Source organism: Rhea americana, unplaced genomic scaffold (genome assembly GCF_003343005.1).
Source record: "Rhea americana isolate MKP2758 unplaced genomic scaffold, rheAme1 scaffold_284, whole genome shotgun sequence".
Lineage (NCBI taxonomy): Eukaryota > Metazoa > Chordata > Aves > Rheiformes > Rheidae > Rhea > Rhea americana.
Genome location: NW_028186406.1, coordinates 991653 through 1012399, shown reverse-complemented (window position 1 = coordinate 1012399; position 20747 = coordinate 991653). Strand labels below are relative to the sequence as shown.

The 20747-nt window shown below is 41.5% G+C and overlaps 1 protein-coding gene and 1 long non-coding RNA gene across 4 annotated transcripts in view; one reads left to right on the top strand and one right to left on the bottom strand.

The window, feature by feature from the left end:
- The window catches only part of MOB1B (MOB kinase activator 1B), a 43078-nt gene extending 29101 nt beyond the window's left edge, over positions 1-13977 (bottom strand). The window contains exon 1 of the mRNA XM_085308852.1: positions 13892-13977. Within this exon, the coding sequence (XP_085164978.1) occupies positions 13892-13905 (14 nt within the window). The 5' untranslated portion in view covers positions 13906-13977. The remainder of the gene's footprint in view (positions 1-13891) is intronic.
- Positions 13978-14046: 69 nt separating this feature from the next.
- Positions 14047-20741, top strand: LOC146593701 (uncharacterized). Of its 3 annotated transcripts, none has more exons than XR_014896335.1 (4): positions 14047-14174; positions 14482-14618; positions 18410-18504; positions 20128-20741. It is a non-coding gene; the product is annotated as an uncharacterized LOC146593701 (long non-coding RNA). The 3 variants fall into 3 exon arrangements; XR_014896336.1 differs by lacking the exon at positions 14047-14174 and adding an exon at positions 19231-19737 and having other exon boundaries at positions 14190-14618; XR_014896334.1 differs by lacking the exon at positions 14047-14174 and having other exon boundaries at positions 14190-14618.
- The last annotated feature ends 6 nt before the right edge of the window (positions 20742-20747 follow it).

Below are 20747 nucleotides of genomic sequence, written 5' to 3'. Positions count from 1 at the left end.
GCAATACTATCATCCTGCAGTAGCTCAGCTGCTTAGAGCATGGTGCTGCTAATACCAAGGTTGCAGGTTCAATCCCCGTATGGGCTATCTGAGGGTTGGACTAGATGATCTCCAGAGGTGCCTTCCAACCTTACCATTCCATGATTCTATATTACTATCTGTTCTTCTCCATCCCACTCTTTCTTTGCTACACCAATAATTTTATTTTTCATGTTGTTCAATCTGAACATACTCTTCAATTGGTATAGTGACTTTCATTTTTATAATTGATGTGAAACAGCACTTTCTTCTGCCAAAGTATTGACAGTGAAACAAGTATTGACAGTGAAACAAGTATTTTCGTGACATTTTGATTTTATATTCATCAAAGCTGGAATTAAAGCGTGTCCTCTTTCTCCTAGAAAATCAACTGTCTAGCAGATTAAAAAGTCATCTTATCAATAGTTCTTTAAAAAAAATAGATACATCACTATAGACAAGACTCCACATGTCAAGAGCAAGAGTTTATCAGATGACTCACATCCAGTAAGGGAAAGGTTTTTTTAGGGTAGCCTTAAGGAATGGTTTTGCTTTTGCTTGTTCCAACCCTCACCACCCAGTGTTGCAGACTGTCGTAACATAGGGTTTGATTGTTCCTCCCACAATTTTTAACAACTCTTTCTTCTTTTAAGCAGTGTCCTTCATAAAACAAATTATACACATTTTAGAGTCAGTGAAATGAAGCAAATTCAGGATCCATCTGGCAAAAGCCGGATGCTCCTAGATGCACCACAACCCAGCCGAAGAGAAGCTTTTGTCTTTATTCCCCAGTAGTCTCTCTCAGAGGAAGGCAGAAGGCTGAGTGATCAGGGGACAGAGGACTGGCCCTCAGAGGCTGASCCATTTATTTCTTCCATGTGGCACCTGCCCTTGCGTGCCCTGCACTTCAGGGTCAAATCCACCAAAGTTTTAAGAGGCCAGAGACCCTTTTCTACAACAGCTAGGCAGGCACCTACACTCCCTGCCTGTTTTTCCATCTGCAACCTCATCATATACCTGTAAACACAGGGGAAGTGTTATGTTACAATGGTCATCGCTGAAACAACACCCTCCACGTAGGTAGCAACAGGATTCCTACTACTGACCCAACTGCATGCAGCTCTTCTCCTAAGAAATCAATTCCTAACGCAAAGAACAGACAAGCTTCCAGTACGCCATCGTGCAAACAAACAAAACAAGCCAGAGTTTCAGTCACAGAATATTAATGGAATTCTCTCCACGCGCTCAAAAACAGAATTAAACTAGTTGTCAGAGTGGCCATCAGCTATAGAGGTAACTCAACTTACAAAGCATTGTCCTCTGTAGGACTAATGCTGGTGATGGGGAATGCAAAAAGAGGACAGCACAGACAGACAAAAAGGAGCAGTTTACTGAACGATCCACCAAAGAAAAATTGAGAAGAAAGGAAAGCAGAAGCACACATTCAGCAAAGCTCACCAAATTGACTTGCAGAGGCAGACAGCCATGAAGACAGCAGAGAAACTGAAACACATCCATGTTGTATGATCTCTAGACTGTAAAAAGTCTTCTGTCCCCATTTTTCTCAAGGCACCCCCACAAAACCATGGAAAAGCCAGTAACTTCAGGATCATTGTTTTAAACCTCCCATACACTGTAAAATAGAAGATCTATTATAGGCTACTCTCATTATTAAAGTTTTCTTTATTACTAGATAGGAAAACAATCACTGGTTCATCAGTTTAAGCTAGAAAGAGAAATGGCCAATGCATGTCAGCAGCAGAAAATCAGTAGCATTAGTGGTGTTGGAAGTGTAGATTTCTACCCAGCAAACACAGTTACAGCAAGATGAAGAGCCAACTGCTTCCTAACACTCCTAYTGTCACAGATTAAGAACACAGGCAACAAGCCAATCATAACGTGAAAACGATGCGCCATTTCAGCGGTGGACRCCTGTAAGAAGTAAATGCATTTTAGCATTTCAGAGCTGTCCAGATGCCACTTGAGATGGAGAGCAGGAATTGATTCTAAATTTGCCCTAGAAGAAACAGTCTTGAACTGATGCATTTTGTCTTGCATCTGCATTGGGTGAAGAGCACTTGTACAGTCACTGTGCCTCAGGTGGCATGCAAAAATGTATTTGTCGCATCCCAGCCATAAGTCTTCTCTCAAGGACCTTTCAGATAGCTTACTATGTCTCCTTTATGAATGTCACTTCACTGTTGCTCCTGAATTTCTCTGTACTCTCCCAAGAACTTTAAGACCACTAGGGATTATTTGAAATAGTTTTTCACTCAATTTTGCAAGCAAGATGCTTTCAGTGGAGACCCAAGAACCTCCACAGAAAGGAAAAAAGATTATCCAGAATGTTTTACTACATATTTCCTAGTGTTCACTGTCTATCTTAAAATAAATGCAACAGTATCCTCACTCACAGAATCTTACTACAAATAGCAAAAATAAGGATTGTTCTTAGCCATTTTGTCGGGTGTTTTAATAAAATCCCACTTTCCTTSACTATTTTAATCCTCATAATCATGTGCGTGTACATGTGTGCATACCTTGGAACTGCAGGACAAAACCAAAACCAGATTCATTTGTATTCTAKTGTCTTAATAATACTCATGTACTCATTCTTTGAAAGAACAGAGTAAAATTTATAATTTTAAAGGAGGTAAAAATGAAGTATTTCTTCCTCTCAGACTGTTTCWTTTTTTCCTGAGAACCACAGAGAGGGAGTTCAGTATCTTTACTCTTTCAGTTATTAAGTTCTCCATAAACTAACAGTGCTATTTTCTCACTAATGCTCCCCTCCTTCCCCAAGGAATCCTTATTTCTGTCCATTAGCATTAGCTTATTTAAAAGGAAGGCCACAGTATGAATTCAAACCAAAGTTACAACTTCTTGTAGTTATGCTTCAAAGTTTAGTTTCCACTAAGGTTCAAACCTCAGGTTACTGAATGTGCCAAGTAAATCATTCATCAGAAGAAAGAACCACTCTTCTTTTGTAAAACCTACCCTTTCCCATACATAAGCCTTGGCATTGAAAAGCTGTCTGAACACTTATTTCTTCTGTACATGAACGTATGGCACATTTCCCTTTGAAAAAAAGCGGACTCAATTAAGCTGTAAAAAGTAGACTACTGGAAGAAGCTGAAAGGTTGCTGAAAAGGATGCCATACACAGCCTGCAGCAAGAACTGCTTTATGAAAAATAAAGCCACAGAGTGGGCAGTTCTGACCAGTCAGCGGCAAACAAATTCAGAATCAACAAAATCAGACAGCTGTGACAGAATATTACGTAACATGTTAACAAAGTATACCAGCAACTTCTCTACTAAATTAAATCCACAGACAGACTCAAACCTGCAAAGTTTGCAATCTAAACAATTTGAGAGTATGCCTCTTCAAATTTGTTATATKAATGATGAAGACACAGAACTGAGAGCACATACAGGAAGAACAAGATTTTGAAATTCACGTATTTTGAAGAAATTCTCTAAATATGCCATTTAGACTTTTCCAAGAAAACATTAGATTCTGAGAAAATATATATATAGTTAGATGGAGGGAAGATGCCTGATAACAGATGTGAGAGTGAGAACACTGCACAAGCTACATAGACGCATGGAAACATGAAAAATAGAATAATGAACATTGTGCAGAGCATAAGGAAAGAGAAGATTTTTTTCTTTTTTTCAAGAGGCAAGCAATAATACTTAAGCCTTGGACTGACAGTCAAAGTGAATACCAACAAGAGAGRGAAACAAATCAGTGAAGAATACTACCATCTACAGATAATTGGAAATGAAAACTGTAAGTTACCATTACAGAAGATGCAACTAAGCKAATTCCAAAAGAAATGTAAGAAATATACAAGTCTGGGTCTGTGTTTTTCTCTTTTAGTAAGAGAAGACAAGCAAGGACAAAACCGTCCCATAGAAAAGGCATATACTATATTCCACAACATACTGTTGGCATGTCTTACCGAGGTTTCCTGACATTCAGCTAAATTTTTTTCACATACTTACATTACTAATGCATCTTAAACAATATCTGCTGTTAATAGTCACACCCTCTGAATATATTTAAGAAGAAGGTAGAAAGCACAGATTTACAGAATGCAATCTATATGCTRTTGAAGATGATGAATTATAGTAATAAAAGCTTGGCTCTAATAGCAAATTAGTTCCTTACTTATAYAGCAAATATAGTGCTTGGAGAATGCGTCTCAGAACATGGTTCATTTCCCAAAACCCTGATCAGTACTTTTAAAAACCAATGCTTTAAGAATGACTAAAGTAAATCTAGTCATACAACCTATGAAATCACAGCAGTACATCAAAAAGAATTTTAAAAAGACTAATAGCTTAAGACAGTCTTCAGTTCTTTTAAAAACAGTAAAAATTAGCTGTTAATGTGTTTAAGAAAAAAACAAGATTAGAAAAGGAGCAACTGAACTGAATTTTAATGGAGTGGGGTCATTTCAACACATTATAAAAGGCCGTCTTTTATTGCCACCCTCACGCAAAACAGACTGATGATACAAACACTGCAGATCAAAAACACTGCAATTTCCCAATAGAAGCTTCAAAGCATATACTTAAGATTACACTTACACCTTGATTAATAGGTGCAGTGGCATCTGGTTTCAGGAAATAACACAACAATCATTAGAGTCAAGAAATAACACAAGGAACAACAGGAAGAAGAAATGGACAGGAGGCAGTAATGAATAACCTAACAGCCTTCCAAAAATACCCTCCATTATCTCATCACAAAGTATTTCTTAAATATCTCTCATATTTAAAGCAATCCTGCATGTGCTAGGCATCTATCTTCAGTAAAGTTTGATTTTATGTCGCAAGTACCTTAACAAGAAAATCTAACAATCTGAAACATCTTAAAGTGCCATTTTCATTTCTGGATTTTCAATGCTCAGCAAGTCCCCAAAACTATTACTCTATTCAAGTAAAGCCAGGACTATTGCTGAAGTTGGTAAAAATGCAATTAAAATACAAACTAACAAAGCTAAATATAGGTTATTTTATTAAGGTTAACACAGGAAGCCCACCCAAACACACTTTGGGTTCAAATTTTTCTTCTGTCTAAAATCAGACATCTCAATTTTTTTAGTAAAAAAGGAGTTACCAAAGCTAACTTAAGCTCATTTATTCTGTCATGAAGAAAGGAATTAGACTTGGAATAAAAACAACAAATTCAAGCATTATGAGTTTTTATCTGCAATGTGTTCCTCTTCTGCAAGGAAAAGAGTAAGTTTTTGYACTTTGTCAGTGCTCATATCCCTAAGACACATGTAATTAACTCCAGAGGTAAGCTCCCACATTTAATGAYGACATGCAATGATAGGCGACTAAAAAAACTGAATAGAAAAGGTGCAAGCTATAAAGTTTCAAATAAAACTAAACTGAAATATGGACAGGATCACAGGCGATACACAAGAATAACAAAAGGAATGGATTCAAGCCAAGGAACAGCTGTGAACTGGAGGAGGAAAAAGGAGAGTGGAGAGGGTGAACAAGACAGAAGTGTCTCCACACAGAAAACAGGAAGAAACTTGGAACAATAAGCTACAGTTGTTGTTGGATTTGGAGGGGGAAAGGGAAAAGAGGGAAGAATGAGACAAGGRTCTTTGTGATTTGCAAGTTGTATCTGTGCAATGTTAAGTCTGTGTTCTGAAGGACAAGGCATAATGGACCAAAAGGTTTTAAGTTATCCTTAGCTTTCTCCTGRAGACAAACCTAAAAGAAGCAAGAGAAGAGTGAATGAATTCTCTTTCAAGTTACCAGGAAGTGACCGCTTCTAAATGTCTCAAAATGCAGTTTCAGAAAAAAATTTCTTTTACGTTCATGTATTCATAGTGGGAGGTTGTTGTTTTATTAACACAAAACTATCATCTCATATGTATGAATGTAGTAACCACTGACCTAGGTTATATATTTGAAATGGGAAGCAAAGACTTGAATTTAACAGAACAATTCTGAGATACACAGTGCATTTTAGCACACTGAATAGAATTGGATATCAAGTCCTGAAAAGTGTATGTTCAGTAAGATTTTTATATTCTGAAGTTCCTGGTCTTGTTTATAAAAGCAGAACTAAGAGGTAGGAGACATTTCAAATTTATCAATAGAGACACAATTACAGTTGCATGGCTACATGGTCCTCCAGACAACCAACTCCTGGTTTTTGTTCCTGTCTCTCAGATTCCTTCCTCAAAATATAGACCCAGACAGCGGCCTGGAAAAGAATCCGGCATATTCACATGCAGAATAACCACAATACTGGCTCTAAGAACTTATAAAAATATATACATATACAAAATAATGAACTTAGTCTTATCATTACTTCTTTGTGATCTACTTTGATCTGATCCAGAAAAGCTCGGTCAGAGTTTATCTAGACAACTCAGTCAAAACAAACTTTAACTTTGGAGGCAATTTTATAGTCCACTCAATTTCAACATTCACTATGTTTTCTTCCAGAAGGAGATAATCCCACAAAYGTCTTTCTCTGGAAGAGTTCTTTTTGAGGACTTTAAGAAAAGTAAGTTTCCCGCCCTTAGTTGCCTCATAGAGGCTCTAAAAGGGACTCGATATGTTTTAACTCCCAAATGCTTTCATGGTCTTTACTKGTGCTGATCTTCCTCCAGTAGAGGATGGTACTTCATACTGCTGCAGATACATCCACCACCACTCTGCAGTAATGCTCACATATCATGCAGCAGCCGTACAGGCATTACAGTAATGACAGCCAGCATTACTGTAGTGCCAGACAAGTGCTACTAAAGTCAAAAGGAAGGAAATACCATGTTGAAAAAAGCAACACACACAGAGAAGACAAAGCACTGGATCCTGATAATTCCACTCCATTAAATTTAGAGGATAGAGAAAAAAGGGGGGAAAAAAAGTTGTGAAAAGCAATGAAGTAATATTCATTTACAGCCAAAACCAGATTCTGCTGCATTTTAATCCCTATAACCCATGACCTCCCTGTCCAGGCACTTAAAAAAAAAGAAAAAAGAAAAACACACACAAAAACACCACCCACAATCAAATAAACAGTATGTTCATTGTTTCTTAGTACTAATAAGAAATGGCTTAGTTTACAAATGCTGAAAACATGGCAAAGCATACCCAGTGGTTTAGGTTGATTTGTGGGTCAAAGGCTTATTGATAGCGTTGGCAGCAACATCTTTCTTGTTGCTTATTATGGAATGACAGTGGCATGATCAAATGTAGCTATTTCTCTGCATGAAACAAGCAGTTTTATTCTGCCAGTCAATTTTTTTTTTAATATTGGACAATACAGAAGGTACTGTATTCAGAAGCAAAGCACTGAGACTAACCAACAACAGGCTGGAGCTAACGTAAAATAAGCCTGAAAAATTAGGTGAGAATATTGTCAAGATCTGATAGGGTAGATGAAACAGTTTAACAGCCAGTCTTGGGCATGAAAGCATACTACCACACTTGTAACTCTTAAGCTACCTTCTGCTGCACAAACACATCTAGTATTTTATCCTTTTTAAAAGACTATGTCACAGAACATATACACTATAAGAGGAGGCAGTGACCCACAGGCTCTCCTTACCACAGTTCTCTRTTGCCATGAGGAGAGCCTAAAACCAAAGCAAGCATTAACAGAAAACTACTAAAAACATCAGGCATCTTTTAAGATTAAAAACTAGGCCATATTACATATGCACAAACCCTCCCCTGAAAGTGATCCTTGTTCCATCACTGGTCTCATTCGACAAATGTAAAGAACTAATTGCATAGGTTCACTTACATTACAAACACAAACAGGGAAGGACAAACAWGGGAAAACAACTATGTCATAAAAGCAAACAATTAGGCAGCAATTAAGACTGGACATCCATTGCCATGTAGGATACACAACTTCCACACTGAACACTGCCTCTCTTYGGGTGTTCTTTTCTTCATTCTAAACTAATGCTTCTTTATGGAGAAGGAATCACCAGTGAGTATCAGAAAGGAGCAATCACCCAGTTCATCAATTACACATTCCCCTAAAGAGAAYACTGGTGGCAAAAGTTTTTCAAATGCAATTCCAAGCTCAAATATCTTGCAGCCTGAACATGGTTTGCACAGCTCTGTTATTCTGAGGAAGATTCGTTCATCTTGTAATACAAGGAGCCAGGAGTCAGCATAAGCGCAGGTTTGCAGCCCTCCACCACCAACCCTAACTATAAGGCAGCAGCAGTCATGCATTGCTGGCTACAATTCATTTGCATTTCATCATATGCAAATTTCATCAACTATTTTTAAGTGTATGTCAGTTTACCATGACAAGCACACATTCCCTCAAAATCATCAGGAAAGGAAAAAAAAAACCCACTGAATCACTGATGAGGGAATGGCAAGAACTTATTGCCTAGGAGTCATCTTATAATTATAGGTGGGAATGCATGCACAAAACCAAAGTCTGAAGGACAGGGTTGATGACACAGCTAGTTTGATTGCTAGCTAGCAGCAAAAAAAGGAACCCTCCTCCCCTTCTTTTGCTATGTCCACACACTCCTGCTGCTTTCATAACTCCACTACCAACTCTCATCTCATTCCAGTCAGCCAATACAAGTTAACTAGCACAATTAAAAAAAAAAAAAAAAAAAAAAAAAAAAACCTTACCAAAAAAGAAAAATCAATAGTTTTCTGCCGGTAGTTTTCAGTTTTCTGCTGGTTTAGCTTCCTCAGCTGACTCATTAGAAGTATGACAAGTGCCTCAGTGAACTTAATCCCATCAACAAACTGCACCCTAAAAAACTTTCTGAGGTCTTCAGGGAAGATAAATGAGGATGGAAGCAGACYGACAAGCACTTTAAAAGGCCTTCTTCAAGACTGCCTGAGAATTTGAAAATGAATTGTACTACACACAGCACAAGGGGGAACTCAAACACTTCTATTTAACTTTTAATGCTGTATTCATTGCCATGGTTTCCAGAAGCTTTCTAGTCCATAGAATTCCCTTCCCTTAAAGTGAGAGACTAGCAGAGCTACAAGCCATAGGGCAAATCTCTTGACAGCAAGTCTTTCAAAATAGGAATTATATACAAACTTAATGGTACTATTGGACTGACACAGRTTTGAACAATATTAAACACAGACTTCAGGTAAGACCATACATTTCTACAGACAGTAATTTCATTAATGCTTTAAGCAGTTTTAAAAAAATCTTTACAGTTCTTCCTGTGAAGTTCAGTGTCCCAGCTGATTCCATATAACCTCTGCCTCCAAGGAATCCTCTTGTCTCTTCAAAACTCAAAATTTCTGTTATCTAAACTTAAAAAAAAAGAAAAAAAAAGGAAGGAAAAAAAAGAAAACTTGTGCAGGACAGAAACAGATAAAGCAGATTTTCCAGCTATAAGCCAACAGTTTTCTATACTTTCCTTATTTTCAAATTTTTCCTCCAAGTCCCACCAAGCACTGCAAAGAAAACTTCCCAAAAACCCCACAGCAGATAGGTCATTGGACAACTGCTTCAAGCACCACCTTGAAACAGTTTATTGGAAGGACAGGAGCCATCCTTTGTCTTACACACCACAGGCAGCCGAGGTGAAGAACTTGCAGAGGCAGAGAACCAAGCTGGCAGTAAGTTAGCAGTTCTCTCTCCAGCTTACCCATAGGCAAACGCAGAGACCTTCATGGCCAGTAATGTTCCAGAAGCGAACCGAATACATCCCCAACAGTACTAGTTAAACAGAAGTGGCAAGGRAACAGATTTTTGTGGCAAGCAACTTTGTCCTCAAATACAAATGCAGCTTGGACACTAGTATTACACCAGTGAAGCCATGAATGGAGGAATACATCATACTCTAATGTAAACAAACAAACAAAACCCCAAAAAACRAAAACACTTGACCATAATAAGCGTAAAGACAGTCTTCTTAAAAATACAGCAAGCAAAAATATCTGACTATTTGACAAGTGCACACCCCCCTTTCTAACAGTTTGTAAATGCCTACACTTTAATTTTCAAAGACCAAAATTCCAGTTTAGAAGTGCCTGTGGGAGTCCCTGATAAAGAGGAAATAAATACCACATCTCCAACTTTAACTACAGAAAACAAGGAGCACTCACAAAGGACTCAGCTGCTCTCCAGCTAGGATTGCCATTAAATAGTTCTGTAAGGCTGAAGAATACTGCCCACTTCAAAAAATGGTTTTCATTTAATAAGAAGCAAAAAGTCAACCCCTAGGAAAGCTGAAAAAGGAGATCATGATGTTCTTCAAGAGCAGGAGCAGACTGGGAAAGTAGGAGGGCTATCATGTCTGTCATTCCAGAAACAAGCACACCAAATTTGATTTTGATATTAATCTGCAATAGATGTAAGGAAAAAKGAATGCCCCACTGCACCTTCTGCATATACTTATACGCACAGAAAATGTGCTTTTCATTTAAAAAAATAACCCACATGCACCGCCAGAAGAAACTGCTAGGCTTTGCTTATCCAAAACTGAGAAATAAAAGGGTGAGATCCTTGCAAGCATATCTTTCCCCCATTTGGTTTACAATTCACCTTCACATTGATTCRTAAGTGTCCATACCCCAAATTAACAAGTTACTGATCTGCACCCTTATATACTGTTTCCTTCAGCTCCTAGCCTTCAGAAGTCTCATCAGTTATGACTGCTTGCATGAATCCAATTTCAAGATTCCTTAAACTCCATACACTGGAAGTTTATGACAGCGATGTACGAAATATGAAGAGGGTTTTTATTTTCTCTCTTTTTTTAAAAAGAAAATACAATTCTACCATCTTCAACAATAAAACTTTTTTTCTTTTAAAAATAAATGATTTTCATGTAGCTTCTTTTTTACGTAAGTTTTACCAGTGTAGGATAACGCAAGCATGTTACCATATGGCACGCCTACCAGAACTATCTTTAATTTCTTCTTGGAGATGTAAGCTACAGTACCTGCAACTATGCTGTAATTTCCTTTTAGAGAGAAATTGTCAAGCTGAAATTTTTGGAACTGAAGAAGTTTTCCAGTGCTTTTTTTCCTTTTCTTCTTTTTTTAAGCCTCTGGATATCCTATTTAAACATTGCTGATGTTTATAAAAAGTGTTTTCAAAAAAGAAGAAAAAGATCATAAAGACAAAATGGTGATGCTGAAAATAACAACTGCTGTCAAAATCAAATTCCATTAATTCAGTGATTCCTCTCAAAGACAGTCTTCTTCTAATGTTATCCATTAGCAAGAAAAGACAATGGTTTCACTTGATTTTTTTTTTCTCTGCATGTAGCTTTATATTTCATGGGCCCTAGCAACAGAAAAGAATAGCAATGGATTTGTCTGCAGACAAGGACCATGCAATGGGCTTTYGAGGGGGGCCCCAAGCACCCTGTGCAAATGTTATCTGAGCACAATTGCCCTGTTATTTGACTGCAAACAAGTCTGTAAGAGGAACACGGCTTCTGCTACTGTACTTGACTGTCAAACTGACAAACTACAGCCAAGTTACTGATGATAAACCTGTGTGACAGGTTCACTGCAATTCAGAAAATATTTGTAGTAGGTAATAATACCTTAACCTGGCGCATCTTTGTTACGAGCTTGCAACTGTGTTCGCAAAAAGACAACAGTACCACTGCAGTAGAGAAAACATGGACAAAGAAATGACTTTGTTACTCCACACCCTGGAAACTCTGCCTACTACAAAAAAATTTTTTTTTGCAGCTTAGAATGCAAATGTGAGCTAAGTCTGTTAAAGTGTAAACATATACAACCACTATCATTGAATGACTCAAYGAAGATAACATGAAACTGGAGTTGGAGAAAAGGTCATACTAACTTTCCAGATACTTAGATACTTAGAAATAATAATAATAAAAAAACTTGTCAGTAAGTAAGAGAAAGCTTYCCCTCACTTCCCCGAGGCCTAATAGGCATCTTTAAAAATTATTTTCTAAATTGATTTCTAGACTACAGATGAGCAAATCAGGTGCTGTCCACCAAACTCTACAAGTAAACAGCTAAAACAGCTGTGCCAACATTTCTAGCTTTGCCATGCAATAACTTCAGTTTTGCTCTCTATTTTTCAACCAGCAGGACTACTTGGAACAATGGACACAAGACTAAAGGTTTGCTTTCCTGGATTTCAGAAGGGTCTGGAAAAAGAAACAAAAATCTGATTATTGCCTTTGACTGACTGAAGAGTTTCATGCTTTTCAGTTACCAGTTAGCCAAACGCCATGGATCGTAAGGCTCCCTAATTTGCAAACCAAACTCCCAGGGCACCATGGTACTAGAAATCCTGTCCCCCTCCTCTGTTGCAGCAGCTGAGAATTATGGAGGGGGACAGCTGGGCTTCTCATTAGGAGCGTGGCGTCTGAATCTATGCACAGTCATTTGTATCTGCCTCCAACTAGCAGCCTCAACCTCCCAGCTGYGAGGTGTCTTTCCTCTCTTGGGATGAGACACTACCAGTGCAATTATAGGCAAGCTGGTTTGCTCTGGCAGAGTTAAAAGACAAACGCAACAGAGAAATCCACAGCGGAGCGAGCATTTTTCTCCATGAAAATACAACTTACCAGAACACTCCTGTTCCCAAGATAAAGCATCTTTACTAAAAGCATTTCTCTCCATGAAAATACAACTTACCAGAACACTTCAGTTCCCAAGATAAAGCATCTTTACTAAAAGCAGGCTACACATACATCTGGTGGTTATCAGTATAAGCCTTTAACAACCATCAGATATTACAGCACCAGTCCTGCRAACTGCACACACTCAACTCCAAACATACAAGTCCACACAGCAGAGCAAAGGCCTTAATGGAGCCTCGCTCTGCAAGGGTGCCTTTTCCAGCTGCTTGGATCTCCCTTCCTTCCCTAGAGCACATCTTCACTTTAATTAATAGGTCACTGAACTGGTTTACGTTAATTGTCATAAGGACCTCATCTTTGTTCCCAAGGGGAGGGACCAAAGTTCATTCAGTTGTCATCTATGAAGCAAAAGAACAAAATCTAAGGTTCTGCACACACCTAAATTGTCACCAACTCCTCCGGGAGCCTGATACRCTGCAGTAAACACTTGCCCTCCCGTTAGCGATATCCATCCCGCCAGTCATCTCCACCTGCCTCGGTCTCTCTGCCTATACCAGATGCAAGTCTGCTGGCTGCACACGGATTGCCCAAACCTAGAAYTAACTTTTGAACACCACTGTTCACTAAGGCTGCATTAACGCCATCCATTTTCCACCTCCCTCCCACAGATAACAGCACGATGGGCAGCGTTTTTGGCCCACACTGTGTTTGCTATGATTAAAAARAGAGAGAAGAAGAAGGAGACTCCAGCAAATCAGTGCTTTTGTCCCGAAGACTGCTTCGGAGAGCTTTCACCTTCCTAAGGAGCCAAAACCTGCGTGGCCGCACCACGTTTCAGGCGCGCCGCCGGCAAGGCCTCCCGCCCCCCAGTGACACGGGCTTGCGCTCAGCGCCCGGCTGCCTCCCTGTTAATCGCGCAAACGGTGCTCAAACCCCCGCTCCCGCTAACGGCCGCGTCCTCCAAACGCCCTCGCGGCCCGCGGCGGCCGCTAACGGGCGGCGCGCGGGGCAGCGGCCGTTGGGGGCGTGCGCGCGGGGCAGCGGCCGTTAACGGGCGGCGCGCGGGGCAGCGGCCGTTAACGGGCGGCGCTAGAGGCGCCGTCCCGCGGCGGGGCCGGGACACAAAGGGAGCGGGCAGGGCGGGCCGGTCGGGAAAGGGCTGCCGGGGCGCGGCCGCGTCCCTCGGCCGGCCGGGACGGGGCAGAGGAAGGGGAAGGAGAAGGGAAACGAAGGCAGAGGAGAAAGCGGGGCCCCTTCGCCTCGCCTCGCCTCCCGCCGCCGCGGGCCTTCGGCGGCTACTCACAACAAGAAGCTCATGGCGATGGCGGCGGAGCGGGACCGGCAGCTGTCTCGGCTCGGCGCGGCTCCCAATGGCAGCGGCGGCGCAGGGCGGGCGTGTGCGGGGCGAGCGCCGCGGGGCGGGGACACGGCCCGCCGCCGCCTCCCGCCGCCATCGCCCCCTGGGAGCCTCCTCTCGGGGCCTCAGCCGGCGGCACAGCTCCCACGCCGGCATCCCCTTCTCCTCCCAGCTCCCCCTTTTTCTCCCCAAACATCCCTCTCCCCCGTCAGCTCTCTCTGCTCCTCAGGTACTCTTCCTGCCCCCAATGGCGCCTCTCGCCTGCAGGCAGCCCCTTCTGCCCCCAAACACCCTCCTCTGCCCCTCCGACCCTCCCCTCTAACATTCTCCTAGACTCCTCCCTTTCCCCCCAGAGGCCCCCTCCATGCCCCTCACTCCTCTCAAACGTACCCCCCTCCCTCTGATACCTTCCCTTCTCCCAAAGGCCCCCCTCTCCCTTGACACCCCACACTTTTCAAATGTATCCTCCTCTCCCCCCAAATACATCCTTCTCTCCTTAAACACCCCTCCCCAACATCCACCTCTGCACCCCACAGTCATGGCCTGCAGCCCAGGCACCCACAGTCCCTCGGGTGCCCCAGCTCCCCCTCAGCACCTCCAAAGGAAGTCAGGGCCACAAGCAGCACGCTGAAGGTACAGCAGGACTCGGCCCTCGACCAGCCTCTGATTCCAGGTAAACCGCGGCACYGCTCTGGGCCACAGTGTCCCAGCTGTCACTTGAGGACACTTCATGGGCACTAATATAACATGAATAAGTGCAACAGCCTTGAGTGCTCCTGGCAGCAAGATCCTTTCACTGTCTTCTCCTTCTTCATAGCCTGTCACAGGTCTTCTCAAAAGTGAGGAGTCCCAGTGCCTCTGATGCCTGCTTGTGTGGCCTGTTAGTGTTGATAGAGGTACACCACAGAAATGATGCTGTTTCTGCCGATGCAAAGCCTCAGTGCAAGCCCTTGGCAGAGCAGCTCCCCGATTTTGCATGGAGATATGTTCCCTGCTGTGACAGCCGCTGCTGGGCACAATGTGGAAAGAGCCCTGTGGCTACTTATGAAGTGTCACAGGAGAGCCATGAGAAATGCCTGAGCAATAGTGCAGACTACCATACTCCAACCCCAGACTGCTTCGCTGACATCCTGTGGAGCAAGCCTGAAGGATACAGAAGCAGAAAGTTCGTGCTGCTTTAGCATTTCATGCAAGGGACTCACAACCCATGACCCCTTCCAAGTTTGCTTATAAAGTCAATAAATGACATTGCCCTCAGTTTATAGGTGCACCACAAAGGGGTGCAGCTACTTAATCCACAGATAACCAACAGTCACAAAAAGAATAGAAGTATCTTCTGCATTTCTGCCCTTTTCACGTAGTTAGTCCTACCTGATTTTTTAAATACATAAAAATGACTTTCAGTATTTCAGAGGTATAAATGTTTGATTTGCAACCACTTTTTAACAAAGTTGGCAGGCAATTAAGGAAGAACACACCTCTAAATAAAGATAGGGCCACTTGCAAGCAAGCTACTGAAGTTAAATCAATCAAGTCCTGCCTTCAAACTCTTGGCAAGTTTTCAACATTGCCTTCACCTCTGCCCTGAACTGCTCCGCATGCAAGGAGTGTAGGTTAAAAACTGTACGTCCTCTCGTATGTGGAAATTTCATATACATAATAGTCAAAGAATATCATTTCAGCATACGAAGTTTTCAGAAAAAGTGCAACCACATCTTTTCTGGTAATGATAATCTGATAATCAATGAATATCTGATAACAATAATCAGTGTGAAGCACAATACATTCTTCTTAGATAAGAGGGCCATTCTCTTAAGCTCAAACTGAGGGTGCACAGCACATTTCAAAAGATGTCCAACAACCCTTTAAACACTAGGCAATAGCTGCAGGCTGTATTTTTTGGTTCTGGGGACTATGCTCTGGGAATTCTTACCTTCCACTTCCAAATCAAGAAAGATGGTCACAATTTTTTGTCTCAGATGATCAAGGGGAAACAAAGATAGACAGCAGCATCCAGAAGGCTCTAAAATTAAGCATTACATTCATATCAAACAAGGATCAAAACACTCTACTTAGCCACCTCCAATGGTTACTTCTTGACAGCAGAAGTTCAGATCCGAGGGTGTAATTTCATGTGAAAATCTATCTCCATTTAGGTCAGGTATGCCATAGGAAAGCTCAGTGACTTTCAAGTTTATTACTTGGCAAATTTAATATGTTGACACATACTAGGATTCCACAGAGTTAAGTTTCTGTATGGCAAGCTTGGGGTTTCTCTGGAGTATAATAGCTTACACTACAACAATGAAGGCCTCTGCCTTTCTCATGCTTTTCATGGCTGAAACTGCATTTTCTGTATTCTGGTTCTGTCCTCCAGGGTAAGTCATRGCAGGTCAATGTAATTCTAAGTAAACAAAAATTATACAAGTGTTTTTAAGGCACTTTTAAAATCAAGTACTTTAGTGGGTAGTAAAGGTATAATTAAAATGCACTTCATGATGTTTGCAGTTTTCTCCTTGACCATATTAGTCAAGGCAGACATGAAATGAGTCTTAAGTGTGCCTTCTAACACTCTGAGTTTACAGGCTGTCAGACTAAGTTGGCCACATAAACCAAGTTCCAAAAATACTACTAATCTTTCTGGTGTATTCATGTTTGGACATGAATAACCTCCATTCTGTGTTCCCACCCATACACTTCCTTCTACCCACAGAATGTTTTATTTTAGCGGCAAGTTAAAATTAAATGTCTGTTACTGCAGGAGCCAGTAGGAAATACTTTGCCTGGGTTGTTGTCAGGAGAAATGATTACATAATGTGTATATTTTATGCCTCACATTACTATTGCTCTATTCATGATGGCTAAGGGTCACATGAAGTGCTTACTTGAGACACTGGAGATATAAGGGACAGTCAGCATGCTGCAGTATTACATAAGAGCAGAACTGCTCAGTTGCTCCAGAAAAGGCATATTAGATGTACCAAAGACCTCACAACTGTCATTTTGGTTTATCCATTATACCATATAGCATTAAGAATTACTTTGAAAGGGCCCTAAAGCTGAAAGTTGGCAAAATGCTTTGCTTCTGAGTGGAAGTTTCCAGCTTCTGCAACAAAGATTATAACACAGCTCAATGAACACAAGAAGATGCAAGCTGAAAAAAGTTCAGAAATTAAGATCAAAATATTGATTACATACTGAGATATATAGAAATGGAAATAAAACTTTGTTTAGAAATACAAATAATATAGTATGTACTAAGCTCTGTAAACATTCTCCCCACATTCTACATCAAACTTAGGGTACACATCAATTCTTTTATTGGATACTCATGTGTTAAGGTAAGGGATTTGATTTGCCAACAAAGACTACCTGGAAGACTAATGATATAATAGTAACGTAATATTTAAGTGTAGATAATGGCTAAAATCTATAGTAYGTACCTGGAGAGTAATTCTTCTGAACAAAAATGCAATGCATGAAAAAATTACAGAAAATCCAAGGTATGATATGGGGGTCCTGAGAATCACCTTAACCCTGAAGCTGGGATAGTACAGCCCATCAGCTTTGTTATTGCTGGATTGCAGGAAGACTAACAAACATGGCCTACTGTTGCCATCCATACTGTTTTGGTACTCAGATATGTGTCATTCAGTTAGAGCGTGGTGCTGCTAATGCYAAGGTCGTGGGTTCAATCCCCATACGGGGCTATGCTGAGGGTTGGACAAGATGATCTCCAGAGGTCCCTTCCAACCTTACCATTCTATGACATTTCTATGCCATTCCTGCAGCAGTGTTCTTACATATTAATAATAAACATCTCAGAAATAAATTAATTGGAAGACATGGTACAAAAATGTCCAGTGTTTGTGGCATGGGCACCTCCAGCAGGGGTAACATTCTACTTTTAACTTCATGTAATTTTTTTTCTGTTTTCTGGAGGTTCACTCAGACTAAGCATATTATCTCCTGCTGAGAGAGTTGTAGATAAACAATTGTATAATGGGGTCCACTCTCAAGGAAAGCGATGGAAGCCCCTMTCTTTAAGTAACTTAAAGCTAAATGAATTTCACAATATACTGTGACAGAACATAAAGCCTCTATTTTGCTTGACAATAGATTGCACAATGATAAATAATGTACCCCAACAGAAATTAAGCCTTTTTTTTTTAGAATTAGGTTGGAGGAGGGGTTTTTTCCTCCACTTAAACAAAAGATGAGCTGATACAAATTTTTTTTAATAGTAGCCTGTTTAACAATGGGTATTGAAAAAGGCAACATCCAAATAAATAAACTAACTTCTTGGTTAACAGCCCTGTGGAGGAGGACTTTCTGGAGTCCTTGTGTTTTTACTTAGTGTAACACATTTCTTCTAATAGGTAAATTTCATTAAACACCAGCTCTGAAAAATAAATACATGCAATTTCTATTGTCCTATGATGAACTTTTTCTGATCTTGTGCAGACAACTTCACTCCTCCCACACTTGCCGAGGAAGCCCAGAGGTTCCTGGAAAACTTTGATGTCGACAGATGCCCAACAAAATGGTGCCCTCTAAAGGTAATTTGCGCAAGCTGAGAAGCCATGAGACAAAGAGCAATGCAATATTTCTCACAGTACTTGGAAACAGATATATTAAAGGCAAAATAGATGGAAGATATGTATATTTATCTGCATTTAAGAGAATCCTCCTTGCACCCTGCTTGGTTCAGAAACCTTCAAGAACAAGTAATCTGCATGAAAAGCAAATGCATGTAACACTCCTGTGGTCAGTAAGATTCGCTGGTTGAGATACTCACTGAATACTCTTATAGTACAAAAGCTAATTTAGAGCAAAGATCAAGTTTTCAAGAGGAATGGTTATAACTTATTTTTTTGCACCTAGAAAATGTACTTGCAAGAGAAACTTGACATTTCAACTATGAAAAACTTGAACCTGTATAACTTGATATATGTACCTTTAGCACAGACCTCAACATTCCTTTGAAAATGCATATAGCAATTTATTTTGAAAAATCTAAAGAAATTGAGACATAATGTTGTCAAGAGATGATGTTTTAATTAGCAAGGTAATTAGCAAGCCTGTTGTATAAAAATTTGTTACATGGTATTGTTTATAAAAGCAAAAGCAGTAACGAGATGACTTTATAAAATAGACTGTTTACCTAAGAAACATTCAAGACTTCTGGTAAATTAATGGGTTAGCAGCACTACCAGCTGAAAGACTTGTAGAGGAAAATTGCAGGGAATAGCTTCTGTTGAAATCCCCAAGACGTGTTTTGACAGATACCCTGTGATGGCACACAACTGTCACCCTCTTCTGGTGATCTCAAGACTGGAACGATAGGAGAGTAGAAGGGGACAGTCTTCACTGTCGTGGCTGTCTCCCTCCCAAAGGCCTGGATCCGCAGTGCCAGGAAGGCATGCCACGTCCTCATCCCGAAGGATGGTCTGTTCAGATATCTGCCTAGATACTCTGGATCCGAGCCACCAGACTCTGCAGTGCTTCCTGCACTGCGTTTCTGGCTTATCTTATCTTTTTTTGCTCTTTTTCCTTCATTGTATTTTTTTTTCTTCTCCCTTCAGCATGCTGTTGCCTTCTCAAAGCACGAGCTTACAACCAGAAAGGCCAGCTAATGCCAGTACCTGTCCCAGCCTCACAGCAGTAGGAGTTTGCCAGCACTCAGGAAGCCGAGCCTGCATCAGCTTAGCAAGGAGACCTCAAGCACAAAGCTAGCACCAGAGATAGAAGCCGATGCTTGCTGGTTCTCCCCTTATCCTTCTCTCGTAGAGGTAGCAGTAACAGCAGAATGGTACTTCCAGACCATCTGAAAGTTTTATGTTTATTGCAAGCAGGTTAAGGCTGTACTTCTCTAACAAAACTGTCAGGCTGGGATGTCCGTGAGGGGAAGAAATCAGCCTTCCTATGAAAATCTACAGTCCACAGGGGAGGAGTATAGAGTCTTGTCAAACTCCAGTCTTACTTAACAGCTCACTTTGCAAATATTGAGTTTTCTTTTCTTTTCTGCATCTCTTGAGAAAAAAATGTAACAATTTTCCTGGTGATAGAAGTACTGAATGTGCAAAAGTCAGTAAAAACTTGTCATGAATCCCTGACCCATACATCTCTGTTTAATATAAAGCCAGCTAACAAGGATTTTATTTGTAACTCATTTCTTACAGAGGCTGGAACACCCTCTCCTCCACAGCACAGGCTGCATGCATCTTACTGTTGGGAGACCGTCCTTCTGCTTCTCCTGCTGCCGTCTCCCCATGTTCGGGACACTGTTCCTCCTTCTCCTTGCACAGCRCCAGAGCTCTGCAGGTCAGACAGGAAACGTGGCCTAAGAAACAGGAGYGAGTAGCTGCGACTGGTGCGGAGGAGAGCAGGGTGGCCGGACAGCGCYGAGACAGGGAGACGCCATCCCTCCGGCCCCAGGCTGCTGCCAAAGCGTGCAGGGACAGGATGGGGCCTGAACAGTTGCCCTGCCCTCCCTAGGAGATAGCCATGGGCTTCACATGGGGCAAGGCCGCCGTGGGGTGGGCAAGGCTGCTGCAGGGTGCGTGAGGCCACCGTGGGGCGCATGAGGCCACCACGACTGGGCGGTGGACCAGGCCGGGCAGAGGCAGCCACCTGCCTACAGCATGGCCCCCCACAGCCCTCTCGCAGCCCCCCAAGCCCCGCTGTCCAGGGAGGGCCTGTCCCAGCCCCGCTTGACCCGCACCCCTGCCCCCTTCACCCCTGCCCTAGCCCTTCTCACCCCATACCCCTGTCCCTCTGACCCCACACGCCTGCCCCAGCC